Below are 15,544 nucleotides of genomic sequence, written 5' to 3' on the forward strand. Positions count from 1 at the left end.
CAGTGCCCACGTATCCCAAGTCAGCAATGTGTCGGCAACGGGAGAGTAAGTGATACGGATTTTGGGCTTTTTTCCCCCTCCTCTCATGTATTAAACAGTAAAAAAGCTTTTCTAATGGTGTATAGCGTTAGAAGATTAATATAATAAACAACGAATGATGATTTTTAAAACCACCCAGAGGAGAAGACCAAATAAGAAGTGTTCCCGTTTGAGCTTCTGTGTGGGTGTGTGACTGGAGACCCCTCAGCCGTGTGAACATATGAGATTTTCTGTTTATTTTAGTCGAAATCGTGTCAGTTAGTACGTGCAAAGCGGTCTGTGTGCGTTGGGAGGTGTCTTGCCGTTAAAGGTGGAAACACGAACCGTGTGTTTTACTTCTTCCTTTGTTCGTTTGAATCAACCTCCATTTACGGAGTGCCTGCTATATGCCAAGCATAGTGTTAGGTGTCTAATGTCAAAGAAGCCTTGTGCTCTGCCTTTGGGGCCTTTACAGTCTGATAGGACACAGAAAAGGAGGCAAGTTAGTGATGGCAGCAAGCCCTTCTTCCACAGGGCAGTGGCAGTGCTCTGTTGATTATGTCCATCGCATGTCTTTTTCCTCCTAAGACGACCATCCGCACTTAGACTAAAATCTAAACTGCAGCTGTCTACCCCTGCCTGTTCGTTGTGCTTCACCCATATGACATTGCTGGGACCTGGGTGGGCCTTCTGGAGCATATTCCATGAGCAGGGATCAGGCGGATGAGAAGGGGCGGATGTGTGATAAGGAAGAAGAGAAAAGCATTAGAAGGAACACTAATTGGTATGAATGTGGCTCTAATAGGATGAGTTGGGATTTTTTTTTTTTCCCTTCCTTGTTATGGGAGGAAGCACTCAGAGGGCAGATATGACGTCTTTTATCTTTGAGAATTTTAAAGAGATTCCAGAATTATACCAAGACTGATGTGTTCTTGTCTGTTTCCTAATGACCTTTACTCCTTATATGTCTTGTATAACGTTTGGAAACGGTGTGGCTTTGGTATGTATGTATATATTAATTTATTCACTTTCCTATATACCACTATGAGGTAATCTCAAATCGTTGGGATGTAGAGTTCTAGATATTAAAGTTCTAATGCCTAGTCATTCTGTACTTGCTCATTGTTGTAAAATAGTTTTAATGAAATTACTATGAGTCTATTATAAAACTACATTTGGAAAATGTAAAGTCCTTAAATTTTCAAAACTCATTGTATTTAACTGAATGTGTTTCTCAGTCTGACCATTTTTAAAATATATATGTGGTTTTTAAAAATTTTAACAGCTTTTTTGAGGTGTATATACAAGAAACTATACACATAATTAATGTATTGTATACTTAATGTATACAATTTGATGAGTTTGGATGTGATTCTTTTTTCAAGTGAAGGAAAACATGCTTTGAGGAGTGTCAGTTTAGAATTTTTCATGCCTGCTTATTCAGAATTAAATAATGAAGTGATAAAAAATGGATTTAGACACATTGAAAGATTATATAGCTTTAAAAATGATACCTCATCTGTCTTATCATGCTCTCTTTTTAGCCCCTGAGCTTACCTGTTTTCTTCCGGTTGAACAAAGTAAATCTATCCTTCCATCTCCAGTAATATACATTGGGGTGTTTGCATGAATACAGCTTCAAACATATATATTACAATTTAATTGAATAGAGGTTCAGAAAGATTCTACCATTCTGTTATGAGGAGTAATTGCTCTGGTAAGGTGTTCTTTTTTAATAGCATTATTGCCTATATAATTTTATCTTAAAGGGATTCCAAAGAGATAATAGGCATCATAAAATCGTTTGTGCCAATTTGCTTTGTAAATCATACTGTCTCCCTCTGCAGAACTGGTATAAATCTGGAAGAAACTCACCTTTGTAAGAATAGGTCCATTATTATTCTATGAGGAAAAAATCTTTCCTCATTCTGCCTCATATTAAATGATCTGTATTTCCTGAATGCCTCCTACAATTGTTGCTAGACCTGCCGTGAGTGTTTCAGTAATCCCGGATAGAAAACACAATTATCACATTGGTGGAATTTGTTCTGTGTAGCTTTGTTTTTAATACACAGCGCAAATATTTGGGGATTAACGCCTCATACTGTCTTTGCTCATGAAGCTGTAGTAGATGTTCCATGGAAAATGCTGATATTTCCAATATTATGGGAACTTTTTTTTATTGAAGTATAGTTGACTTACAATGTGTTAATTTCTGCTGTACAGCAAAGTGATTCCGTTATACACACACACACACACACATATATATATATATACACATTCTTTTTTCATATTCTTTTCCATTATGGCTTATCATAGGCTATTGAATATAGTTCTCTGTGCTCTACAGTAGGACCTTGTTGTTTCTCCATTCTATATATAAAAGCTTACATCTGCTGACCCCAGCCTCCCACTCCATCCCTCCCCCAGCCTCTTCCCCCTTGGCGACCACCAGTGTGTTTTCCATGTACGGGGACATATTTTTAAACGCAGTTATTGATAGGTTTAATTGCTTGATTGACTCTGCATTCTGTTTTACCAGACTCTTAGAAAGAACCATCCGGTCAGCTGTCGAACAACATCTTTTGGATGTTAATAGCTCTGGAGGCCAAAGTTCAGAGGACTCAGAATCTGGAACATCATCAGCATCTTTCTCCACATCCACCAAACAGCGACGACGCCAGTCCAAGGAGCAGGATGAAGTTCGACATGGCAGTGACATGTGAGTCGGCATTGGTACTTCTTGTTTGCATTTGCTCTTCTTCTTTTAAAAATATACACCCGGGGGCTTCCCTGGTGGCGCAGTGGTTGAGAGTCTGCCTGCTGATGCAGGGGACACGGGTTCGTGCCCCGGTCCGGGAAGATCCCACGTGCTACGGAGCGGCTGGGCCCGTGAGCCATGGCCGCTGAGCCTGCGCGTCCGGAGCCTGTGCTCCGCAACGGGAGAGGCCACAATAGTGAGAGGCCCGTGTACCACCAAAAAAAAAAAATTCTACAAACAGTAAGTGCTGGCGAGGGTGTGGAGAAAAGGGAACCCTCTTGCACTGCTGGTGGGAGCATAAATTGATACAGCCACTATGGAGAACAGTATGGAAGTTCCTTAAAAAGCTAAAAACAGAACTACCATATGACCCAGCAATCCCACTACTGGGCATATACACAGAGAAAACCATAGTTCAAAAAGATACATGTACCCCAGTGTTCATTGAAGCACTATTTACAATAGCCAGGACATGGAAGCAACCTAAATGTTCATCAACAGAGGAATGGATAAAGAAGACGTGGTACGTATATATAATGGAATATTACTCAGCCATTAAAAGGAACAAGACTGGGTACTTCGTAGAGACAGGGATGGACCTAGAGACTGTCACGCAGAGTGAAGTAAGTCAGAAAGAGAAAAACAAATATCATACACTAATGCGTATATGTGGGATCTTAAAATATGGTATAGATGATCTTATTTGGAAAGCAGAAATAGAGACACAGACATAGAGAGCAGATGTATGGATACCAAGGGGGAAGAAGGGGGTGGGATGAATTGGGAGATGGGGACTGACATATATACAATATTGATACTATGTATAAAATAGATAACTAATGAGAACCTACTGTGTAGCACAGGGACCTGTACTCAATGCTCTGTGGTGACCTAAATGGGAAGGAAATCCAAAAAAGAGGGAATATATGTATACATATAGCTGATTCACTTTACTGTACAGTAGAACCATTGTCAAGCAGCTCTACTCCAATAAAAACTTTTTTTAAAAAAGTGAACAGGGGCTGGACAGGGAGAGAAATATGAAACACAGAGTAACCACTCCTGCAGAATTTAAATACAGTTTCCCACATCTGGGGATATTTCTAGTATAAGTTACCTTGATTGTTTTTCAGTATCAACATCAGGGGAACAAAAGGTGGTGGGGAATGGTAGAGTCTAACTAATCATCTAAAGAGGTATCCATGAAGCTCTAGCCTTTCCCTTCATTTCTCTTTTCTGATGTCCCTTCACCGCTCATTCTGGCCACTCATTGTGGTCAAACCACAGCTGTGCATTGAGTGAAAAAATCTTGGGGTGTAAACTATTTATAGCAGAAGTAACTCACAGTCTCACCTGATGCTTTTCCTTAGCGTGTAGTCTGGGCGTTCAGAAGTCCCTTTCAAATGGTCCTTGTTGGCTTCACCTTCCTGGTCATAAGGCCCCTCCTAACCTGACACTATTGTACCTTGATAGTCCTTCTTCTTGAACTCTCAGCCCGTACTGAATGGCTGCTCTAAGCTCTCCACAGCTTTGGAGGAACAAGGACCTTATCTCTCAGAGCTCTAGATCTGCTACTTCTGCCCCCATGAAGGTCCTCTTCAGTATGTTCCCAGGAGATGCACTGACATGGTGTCAGTTGCAAAAAGGTTAAGAATCATTATTATAGCCTAAAGTAAGTATGTTTTTCTCAGTGTTTGCTTATACATAATTGACTCGTCATCTAAGATTTCCAACAGATTTTGCTTAAAAAATAAGGAAAGATTAAAGCTAGACTTTACTGTATTCAAAGCTATTAGCCATATGGAGTGGTTTTAAAATGTTTTGAAAAATAAAAATCTATGATCTGTTATTTCGCCTTTAACAACTTAGAGCTGCAACCATTTACAAAAATATCCTTTAAGCCAACAGTCACCACATTTCAAGGTGAGATTAAAGAGTCAATAAAGTCTGTAGTAATATCATCACGGCAGATTTTTTAAAGAAGCAATGTAGAGGGCAAAGACTATAAATACTTCATTTTAGTGCACATGATTTCTTATTTGTCTAAATTCATAAGGAAACATTATCAGGCTTATATTATTATTTGTTACAATAAAAATATGAAAGTTTAAGGAATGTATTCATTATGTAAAAGGGTTCAGTTTAATTCTTACTAAAAAAATTAACCATCTGCCAGGAGCATGGAAATGTCGAATCTTGGTGATGGATATAAGGAAATTCATGGTGATATTCCCTCTATTTTTCTGTTTGTAAATTTTGTAATAAACTTTTGTTTAAAAAGAAAAGCAAGGCATGACAGGTGAAAATGGTTTCAATCTTCCAAAACACAGTGAACTAGAAAATTATGCATATCTTTTGTTATATAAATATTATATTAAATTCCTACTGCAAAGTAAAAAGAAAAGCGTGCTTAGAATAATGAAGAGTTCAGTATTGCTAGAACATTACGTGTGTATGTAGGGGTGAGGAGGAAACTCGCAAAAGAAGATAAACTAAAACTAAGATCTAGATGGTGAAAGTGAGAGGCCACCGAGATCTAAGTTCAGGTCAAATCACAGTGTTTCGGGTGTGACTGAGCCTGTCACCATGTCATGGGAAGGAGTCGTGCACCTGTGCTCCTGGTCACATGGGCACCACAGTGAGAGGCACTCACCCACACAAGAGCAAAGAGTTTCCTTTGAGGAGAACAGGATTTCCACCTGAGCACAACTGCACGATCAGATTTTCGTATATTTATTTGGACAGGATTTATTCCAGTCATTCATTCACTATTCACAAAGATTAGAAAATAAACTTGGTCTTTTAATTTCTAAAAATAATTTTTAGCTTTTGTATTCATCTGCTCAGGCTGCCATAACAAAGTACCCCAGACTAGGGGGCTTAAGCGACAGAAATGTATTTTCTCACAGTTCAGAGAGGCTGGAAGTCCAAGAGCAAGGTGCTGACAGGTTTGGTTTTTGTTGAGACCTCTCTGACTTGCTGACGGTGCCTGCTCAAGTGAGTGTGTCCTCACATGGCCTTGCCGCTGTGCTCTCTGGTGTCTCTGCCTCTTCTTTTAAGAACACCAGTCCTCTTGAATTATGTTCCCACCTTTATGACCTCACGTAACCTTAGTTACCTCCTCAGAGGTCCTGTCTCTAAATACAGTCACATTGGCCGTAGGGCTTCAACATATGAATTTGGGGGGAATACAATTTAGTCCATGACAACTTTCAAACCTAAAAACTCCTCCATTAAAAAATTACAGTTGGATTTATACCCCGGGAGTTAGGGAAAATATGAAGAGAAAGAAGAAGACAAATTTAAATAGTAAAACAAATGATTGTGAATTTGAGACCAAACTCATCTAGCCATCCACAGAAGGCACTGCTCCCAGTGGAGGGAGGGGAGAGATTTAAGCGTGTGTGTATATGTGCCGGCATGTGAGTCCTTATCAACTTTTCCTCATGTCTTCAATTATTTTATACTTAGAATATTTCTTATAAATGTTACATACATCTTTTATATAATTTTACTAAATCTACATATTTGTACATTAAAAGTTGTATAAAATAAGACTAAATTAAATATGGAGTATTAAAAATCACCAAAGATAGTATAACTTTGAAAATATTATGATAATATTTAATTCATAATGTTGCCTCCATGATAGCCTAAGATAGGATATGAATTTAAATTGCAGAATAAATATTTAATGTTATCTTTCATTTGGGGATATGATTGAACTGATAGTAAAACATGGTCATCTATTTTTACTCTTTGGAGCTCGTTTATTTCAAGATAACAGCTTTGGGTGTTTAGGGAAATACCTTTATATATTTTTCTTAAATTGAAGTATAGTTGATTTACAATGTTGTATTAATTTCTGCTGTACAGCAAAGTGACTCAGTTACACACATATATACATTCTTTTTTGTATTCTTTTCCATTATGGTTTATATCAAGATATTGAATATAGTTCCCAGTGCTATACAGTAGGACCTTGTTGTTTATCCATTCTGTGTGTAGTAGTTTGCATCTACTAACCTCAAACTCCCAGTCCATCCCTCACCTCCCCCCCTCTCCCTTGGCAACCACAAGTCTGTTCTCTATGTCTGTGAGTCTGTTTCTGTTTTGGAGGTAGGTTCATTAGTGCCATACTTTAGAGTCCACATATAAGTGATATCATATGGTATTTGTCTTTCTAACTTACTTCACTTAGTATGAAAACCTCTAGCTGCAGGGAGATACCTTTAAGGTCACAGAGGGAGCGTATAAGGTCTCATTCATTTGTACCTGACCAAGCCATGGTGCTGGCACTGATGGTTTAATTTGTTCTGTGATGTAGTAAAGGATAAACATTTTGCTAAGTAATTTAATTTTGTGAAAACCTCTTAAAAGGGAATGTTAAAATACTTAAGGAAAACTATTTCAAGAGCATTAAATGAATTAAATTCTATAATTAAAATGTCTAAAACTAAGACATGAGGAACTCTAGTTATAAGCTTACATCCAGAAACTTGTACTGGGAAGTAATGAATCCATATTTCAGTTAAAATGCTTTGTATTCCATAGTTTTTATTATACTATTTCTACCAAGATTATCTAATGCAGTCAGATTTAGGTATTAATGCATTTCTACTGTGCTAAAATGTCTTTCGCAGTTGGGAGAATCAGTGTTCCATTCTGGGGAAAAAGACATTTCCTTTTCAGATTTTTCTTCATACATTATATTACTTTATAAGATTTATGTGTGTTTGTGTGTGTGTGTGTGTGTGTGTGTGTGTATTTATATAAAACCTATGAATTATGGGAAATGTCTTTGTAAGTTTGCACTGTTCTCCTGACTTGAATACAGATTACTTTTGGTACAAATACAAAAGCTGTTCATTGGTAGAAACATAGCCCTTGCCAATTTGCCTCTGAGAATGATTTCTCTTTTAATGTGATATATTTGGCACCAAGTGGTCTCAGGAGTAGCACTCTGCTCAGATTTTGATCAAAAATGCAACCTGGAATTTCTAAGCACTCTTCTGACTTTCTGTGTGATGCAGTGGCAATGTCATTTAAATGTCCCTTTTACCTTTTAAAGTAAAATTAAGCTAAATCTTTTTTCAGTTCAAGGGGACTTATCAACAAAGAAAATATTCCTTCTGGGTTCAACAACCTTGATGAATGTATTTTGAATGCTCATCATGAAGTGGAAAAATTACATGAAAATACTTCTGGTTATATTGGAGAAAGGGGCAAACCGAAACGTCAGAAATCCAGTTCCAGACTTTCTGAGCTCAGTGAACATCAAGATAGTCTTGTGGTAAGTGCATACTTCCGTAAAATCTTTACTTGTGGCCAGTTAGGGAATATCACACCTCTTTTCCTTGCTTTGTAAAAAATGTCAATGTGGAGTTTCTCAGAATTATAGAGCATGAGTTCTGAAAAAGACCTTAAGAGCTACTAAGTATACACATGTATTTCTTTCTGATAAATATAAAAATCAAGTCCAAGGTAGATTACATTTTGCCAGAGGAACAAGGGGCAACACATGCCTCGGTTTCCATGTTATTGAAATCGGTCTGAGTTTCCTCTCATTCTTTTGAGCATTTTTAAATTTTATTTTTGGAATAAAATTGTCAAAGGCAGTTTTCCTTCTATTCCCCCATTTTATTTGTTCCTGTCTATATGAATATGTAAAAAAAATGAGTGAATGAACTTAAAGTGAGGTGAAAGCAGAATACATACAGGACGAGGATCAACTGTCTTTGTGTTCAGAAATCTCTTTGTGTTCAGAAATTTAATTTCAAAGCTGTACACTATAAATAGTTTTCTTCCTCTATTACTCAGAAACAAAAAAATTAATCTCCTACACGGTTACCTCAGACCTGAACTCTGGATCGTTAATTTGATACAGAAGTTATCGCAGGTGGTTTTAGTCAATAACTAAATATTTATGCAGTTTAACTATAAATAAATGTCATCCTTTTTTGTGTATGCTTCAGTTTCTCTGAAAAGTGAGAACAAAAGTCTGTCTTCTAATTCCCTGTAGTTTGAAGAAATGTAACCAAAAGAAAAAAGAAAAACCTGAAGATGAATTTTATAATATAACATGAGCTAGCGTCCCTAATAAAAACAGGTAATAGGTAATATCCATTCTTACAATGTGTAAAGCCTCTGTTCTGCTTTATCTCTGAGCAGTTTTTACCTCCATGCTGGGTTTTCTGTAAATTTAGCAAAACTTATGGGCCACTCATTTTCCCATTGTCAATTTCTGCATGTGCTCAGAGAAGATTCCCAATTTTTTTTTTTTTTTTTGAGGTACGCGGGCCTCTCACTGCTGTGGCCTCTCCCGTTGCGGAGCACAGGCTCTGGACGCGCAGGCTCAGCGGCCATGGCTCACGGGCCCAGCCGCTCTGCAGCATGTGGGATCTTCCCGGACCGGGGCACGAACCCGTGTCCCCTGCATCAGCAGGCAGACTCTCAACCACTGCGCCACCGGGGAAGCCCCAAGATTCCCAATTTTATTCCCTAAATAAAATATGCATAAATACAAATCTGGGGAAAACATGTTTATTCCATTTTCTTCCAAATGTCTTGGAACCCTGTTTCTAGAAATAAATTGATCAGCTAGAATGGACAGAGACATCCACCTCAGACCCATGTCTGACACAGTTCTCCCACTACGGAATGTAAGCTTTGGAACCATTGCACATTAAATGGTTTTTAACACTAACTTAATTCTTATTTGGGGGAAAAGTAACATTTTTAATAAACTAAATGATACTAACTCCATTAGCTCTTTATTTGGCCCATGATTTGTTTATCTGCCGAAGAGAATTACATGACTAAAAGTCTGACACTTGGCTTCTCAGAGAAGAATGTACTTCTCTGAATCCCTTTTAAAATGAACTTAACTCATCAATATTTTTTTTCCCACCAGGAATAGTATCTTAATTAGCTAGGTGGTAATAGCTAATAAAAGTGGGAAAGTACATTTATTCCTTAGAATATGTGTGTGATTGCTAAAACTATGGACATCGTGTTTGTTTAAAAACATTTGGAGCAGAGAGCCTAATTCCATTGTGGTCTTTTTTCTGTGAAAGGGTTTGTCTCCACCTTAGCTGCCAGTTTCTGCATTCCAGGATTATGCAGGTCACATGTTAACATAAGTGAGCTAAGTGGACCGTGTCTTTGTTGCAATGAATAATTTAAAACCCTGTCAACACAACTGAGACAGAAGCAAAACTTCCTCATCTGTGAAGTGAGGGTATTCTCAAAGATCTTTTCTGACTCATATTCCATTCATTTTAAATCTCATCTTCACAGGTCACCACAAAGCAAAGAGCTAAGAAACATAACAATGACTAGTATTTAGACTAGTCCTGAAAGTGCAGCTGTGCATCTTAACTTCCCAGTTACTTTTAACCTTCTATTTTTACTTTACCCCACTCTCCTCCAGAACCTTCTCCCACTTCAAGTTCTTTATACACTGACTAAACTTTTGTTTCTGTAGCTGGAAGAACATACATAATTATATGCCTTCTGTGTGCCAGGAAATATTTCAGAATCTAGGGATACGGCTGTGAGACAGACAAGCAAAAATCACTGCCCTCACGGAGCCTACATTCCAGTAGGGGAAACAGACAAAATCAAGATAAAAAAAGTAAACCATAAAATATATTAGATGGTGATAACTATTAAGCAAGAAATAAAGCAAGAGATGAGGATAGGAATTGTGAGAGGGCGGGGGATACAATTTTAAGGAGAGTGGTCAGAGGAGACCTCCCAAGAATTTGACACTTGAGTGCAAAGACCTAGAGGAAGTAAGGAAACGAGCCATACTATCACAGCAGGTTGCAGAGACCCCGAGACAGTCACTCATCTGGAATGTTCAAGAAACCACAGAGATACTGTTAGGGTTAGAAGAGAATGGGGAAAGTGAAAGAGGTAGTTGGAAGGGGGAGAGAACAGATTACGTAGGGCCTCCTAGGTTATTGTTAAGGACTCTGCCTTTACTCCAGGTGAGATGAGAATCCATGTGAGGGTTCCAGGTAGAGCAGTGATGGGACTTACTGAAATTTGGTTTGACTGCTGTGTTGGAAATAGGCAGTAAGCAGACAAGGGCAAGAAGCAGGAACACCCGTTAGGAAACTCTCGCAATAATCTAGGTTTGCGCTGATGATGGTGTGAACTGAGGTGATACCGGAGCCGGCACGTATTGACTTGCAGGCTGCACAGTGCAGCACTCTAGGGGGCGTTGTTCATATTGACTAACACGTGCATGGGTCCTCCTGCAGTAGTGCATTGCAGTAGTCAGGAGGTTATAGGTGGATTCTGGATAATATTTTTGAACATAGAATTGACAGGATTTCCTGACATTACGTAACTGTGGGGTGTGAAAGTAACAGAGGAGTCAAAGATGACTCCGAGGTTTTTGGCAACTAGAAGATTTGTGTGGCCAGTTTACCGAGATGGAGAAGACAGAAGTTTGGGTGATGATGTCATGGTTCAGTGTTGGACATGTTACGATTGAGCTGCCCGTCAAATGTCTAAGAGGAGATAGCAGGAAAGCAGCTGGACTTCTGCGAGTTTAGGGAGGTTATCCTGGCTGGAGATGCATCGTGGGAGCCAGCAGCAGATAGAGGCTATCTGAAGTCAGTGTACTGGATGAGATAACCGAGGGAGCGAGGATGGACAGAAAAGGGAAGTGGCCTCAGGGACCGTGAGCCCTGAGGCATACGATCGTGTAAAGGATGGGGAGATGACAAGGTCCCCGTAGAGGAGACTCAAGAAGGAGACCCCAGCAAAGTAGAAAAAAATGAAGTGTGTTTGGTGTCCTGGATGCCAAGTGAACCACGTATCTCGAGTTGGAAAGAAGGTCAGATGATTGGCCGAGTAGAAGACTGAGAGCTTAGCCACTGGGATTACCAAGCTGGAGATCACTCAGTAAGAGCAGTTTTGATGGAGAGATGGGAGCAAACCATCTTCCAGAGAAAATGAGAAGAGAGTGACTGAAGAGTTTGAGTGATAATATCACAGTGATCTCACCAGCCCACAACACAGCCACAGTGACCTATAAAAGCATCTTGCAAATTTGGAATCTCTAAAGTGGGAACTGTCTGCGTACTTTCCCTTATCCTTTTTCCTCTCGGGGCTGTCATGACCAGCCGAGACTAAGAGACTACAGATAATTCAGAGCCCCGAAATTAGTGAGTGGCATTCAGGTGCTCTGCCTTATCTCTAATTATTGCCGTGGTCCCAACCTTTTCCTCTCTCCTTGCACTGCTAGCTCACACCTGTGCTCTTCGGCCTTTCTCAGAAGGAAACCTTGCCCCCTGGTTTATTTTGAAGAGCTAAGAGAGCCAGCCTGTGTTTCAGCAGCTTCCCTCACTCATGCTTCAAACTTTCTCTAGATCTCCACCCATTTTATTTTCTCACCTGCTCAAATGATAAAGTGGTTTTTCTAAATTCTAAGGTTAACTTTAAGGTTAAGTATCCTTGGAAATTCTGTTTTCTACATCCATCTCCCCACCCCATGTACGTGTACAAACACATACACAAACTCACTCCCTCACTCATACGGACACTTTTCATTGCTTCCTCTCCACTGGCTTATTTCTGTCAGCCTAGAAAATGTCTCTGTCTCTAAAAACATTCTTTCTAGGGCACAATTTAACAGTTTGAATCAAAAGCTATAACTCAGTCACGCAGTGTATCTTATAATCCTACCTCTGCCACCCTGCTCTAGAGACATTGTAAATATGGAAAAGACTGTAAGTATTAATTTGCTCACCACGTGAGTATCTATAATCATGGAAAATTAGAAGCAATTTAAATGTTCAAAAGTAGGAGACCAGATAAGTAACATTTGCATGTCAATTCAATAAAATATTATGCGTCGAATAAAAATTATGGTTCTGAAGACTATGTAATAAAGTGAAAACTGTTTAGCAAGGTGTATTTTAAGTGATTTGCATATATTATCAATTTTAATCCTCCAGTAATCCATAAGGTAGTTATTGTTTTTAATATTCTTATTCTAAACATGAGGAGACTGAGGTACAGGAGATTAAACAGCTGCCCAAGGTCACACATAAGTGGTGGAGCTCGGATTCCACGATACTCTCCCTCAATATTAAAAGTAGGTTATAGGGCTTCCCTGGTGGCGCAGTGGTTGAGAATCTGCCTGCTAATACAGGGGACAGGGGTTCAAGCCCTGGTCTGGGAGGATCCCACATGCCGTGGGGCAACTAGGCCCGTGAGCCACAACTACTGAGCCTGCGCGTCTGGAGCCTGTGCTCCGCAACAACGGTGAGAGGCCCGCGCACCACGATGAAGAGTGGCCCCTGCTTGCCACAACTAGAGAAAGCCCTCGCACAGAAACGAAGACCCAACACAGCAAAAATAAATTAATTAATTAATGAAAACTCCTACCCCCAACATCTAAAAAAAAAAACGAATCCGCCTGCCAATGCAGGGGACACAGGTTTGAGCCCTGGTCCGGGAAGATGCCACATGCCGCGGAGCAACTAAGCCCATGCGCCACAACTACTGAGCCTGCGCTCTAGAGCCCGCGAGCCACAACTAAGCCTGCGTTCCACAGCTGAAGCCCGCGCGCCTAGAGCCTGTGCTCCACAACAAGAGAAGCCACCACAATGAGAAGCCCGCGCACCGCAACGAAGAGTAGCCTCTGCTCACCGCAACTAGAGAAACCCGCATGTAGCAACAAAGACCCAACGCAGCCAAAAATAAATAAATAGATTTTTTAAATAAAGTAGGTTATGAAGCAGTATATACAGTGCATGCGTTTATGCATGAATATGTGTATATAAATATATATTTAAATGTTCATTCCTAGGAAAAAAGACAAATATACCTAAAACGATTGTATGATTGTATTATGGGAGTGGTGGTAGTATTAGAGGCAATCGTTACTCCCAAAGAATATTTTCCCAAATATTTTTTGTGTGATTATACTAATTCTATAATAAGCCTTACATTTAATATATTAAAAAAAAAACATAGTCTAGCAGCTCTCTTATTCATAAACAGCATCTCCTTAATGTCACGTATACCCTCTGAAATCATAGGCAGGGTTCAAGGAAGGAGCACAGGTCTTACACTCAGACCTGAATTTCAGTTGTAACTTTATCACTTAATAGCTATGGCAAGTGAGCATGTTACTTAGCCTCAGTTACTTCATCTGTAGCATGGGAATATTAATACCTCTTTCTGGTTTTGTGTGAGATTTGAATGCAATGAAATGTGCTAAAGAGCAGGAAAGACTGACAGCAGTACATATTTAAGTTCGTTTCTACTCCCTCTGCTCTGATGGCCAACCTCTCCCCTTCATTTTGCCACCAAAAATTTTCAGCAATCTGCATTTCCAGTTCTTTCCACACTTGCTCATCAACCCCTGTAATCTGAATTCTACCCCTCTAAAGACCTCTCTAAGAAACCACTTTCTCTGTGTCACTGGGTGGACATGTGGTTGGAACTGGTCTTTTAAGACCGCTGTGCTGTTGTCTGCTTGGCCCTTGACCTCCCGAAGTCCTTGTGGTGCTTGATACTCTCATTTTCTCAGAGCTCTTTCTCCCTTGGCCTCCAGGATGTTGACCTCTCTTTGTCCTCTTACCTCAATAACTGTATTCTTCTTTACTGTGTCCTTTACTGGCTGATCTTCCACAAAACATTCTTTGATGTAAATGTTATGCAGGTAATTGCCTTATATCTCTTTTCCATCAGCACTTCACATGAGAGCTTCTCTAATTCCATGCTGTCCGATGTCACCTCTCTACAGATGACTTAGAAATCAACATCTAGGCGATGCTCTCTGCAGCTCACCTTAGATAGTCCTCCCGAGTCAACGTGTGAAGATCAAACTCATCTTCTTTTCCTCATTGGTCTCTTTTTACTCAGTACACTGATCTGATTTCATCAGATCATCATCTTCTTAGTCTTTTTTTTTTTTTTTTTTTTTTTTTAATGCTGTGCGTGGGCCTCTCGCTGTTGTGGCCTCTCCCGCTGCGGAGCACAGGCTCCGGACGCGCAGGCTCAGCGGCCATGGCTCATGGGCCCAGCCGCTCCATGGCATGTGGGATCTTCCCGGACCGGGGCACGAACCCGTGTTCCCTGCATCGGCAGGCGGACTCTCAACCACTGCGCCACCAGGGAAGCCCCCTCAGCTCACGTTTTTAATGCAGTATAACTCAGCAAGAACTCCTGTCCAAAACTACATGACAGTGATTCTCTGAGTGGTGTCAATATAATGTAAAAAACCCCACCATTTGAACCACTGATTTAAAAGCTGTCATTCCTTCAATGATACAACAGTTAGCTATATGACAAGCACTGTTTTCGGCACTAAAGACAAAACGGTGACCAAAACAGACACACTGTCTGCCATCCTAAGTTTATATTCCCGAAGGATGAGGCAGATAAGAAACAAGTCAACGTATAGGCAGATGGCAGCACATGCTATGGAGAGAAGTGAAGCAGGATAAATAAGATGGGAAGTGGACGGGAGGTTAAGAGTTGGCGTTGCACGGGTTGAGTCCTCAGATCAGGCCACACTGAGAATGTGCTTGTGCAGGAACCTGGACGAGGTGAGAAAGTGAGCCATCAGGATATCTGGGGAGAGACTATCCAGGTGGAGGGAGAACAGCCCTAGCCTTTAGAGGTTGCGCAAGAGGCTACCATGGTTGGAGCAGAGTTGAGGGAGGAGCGTTGTAGGAGATGAGGTCAGAGGCATAGCAAGGGAGCTGATCCCTTAAGGCTTTGTAGCCATCTTTA

General features: G+C 40.1%; 1 protein-coding gene across 9 annotated transcripts in view; it reads left to right on the forward strand.

Moving 5' to 3' along the window:
* Window positions 1–15,544, forward strand: part of FAM13A (family with sequence similarity 13 member A) — a 354,033-nt gene that overhangs the window by 287,297 nt on the left and 51,192 nt on the right. For all 9 annotated transcript variants that reach the window (XR_016393409.1, XM_089912479.1, XM_022582319.3 and 6 more), the window contains 3 exons: window positions 4–45; window positions 2,561–2,740; window positions 7,877–8,072. Coding sequence is in view for 8 of the 9 variants with exons in the window: in XM_089912479.1 (XP_089768605.1) it covers window positions 4–45; window positions 2,561–2,740; window positions 7,877–8,072 (418 nt within the window). In the remaining variant the exon portion in view is untranslated. The remainder of the gene's footprint in view (window positions 1–3; window positions 46–2,560; window positions 2,741–7,876; window positions 8,073–15,544) is intronic.

The sequence above is a fragment of the Delphinapterus leucas genome, chromosome 5 (genome assembly GCF_059928025.1).
Source record: "Delphinapterus leucas isolate spDelLeu-1000000601 "Yukka" chromosome 5, BTC_Dleu_Yukka2, whole genome shotgun sequence".
Taxonomy (NCBI): domain Eukaryota; kingdom Metazoa; phylum Chordata; class Mammalia; order Artiodactyla; family Monodontidae; genus Delphinapterus; species Delphinapterus leucas.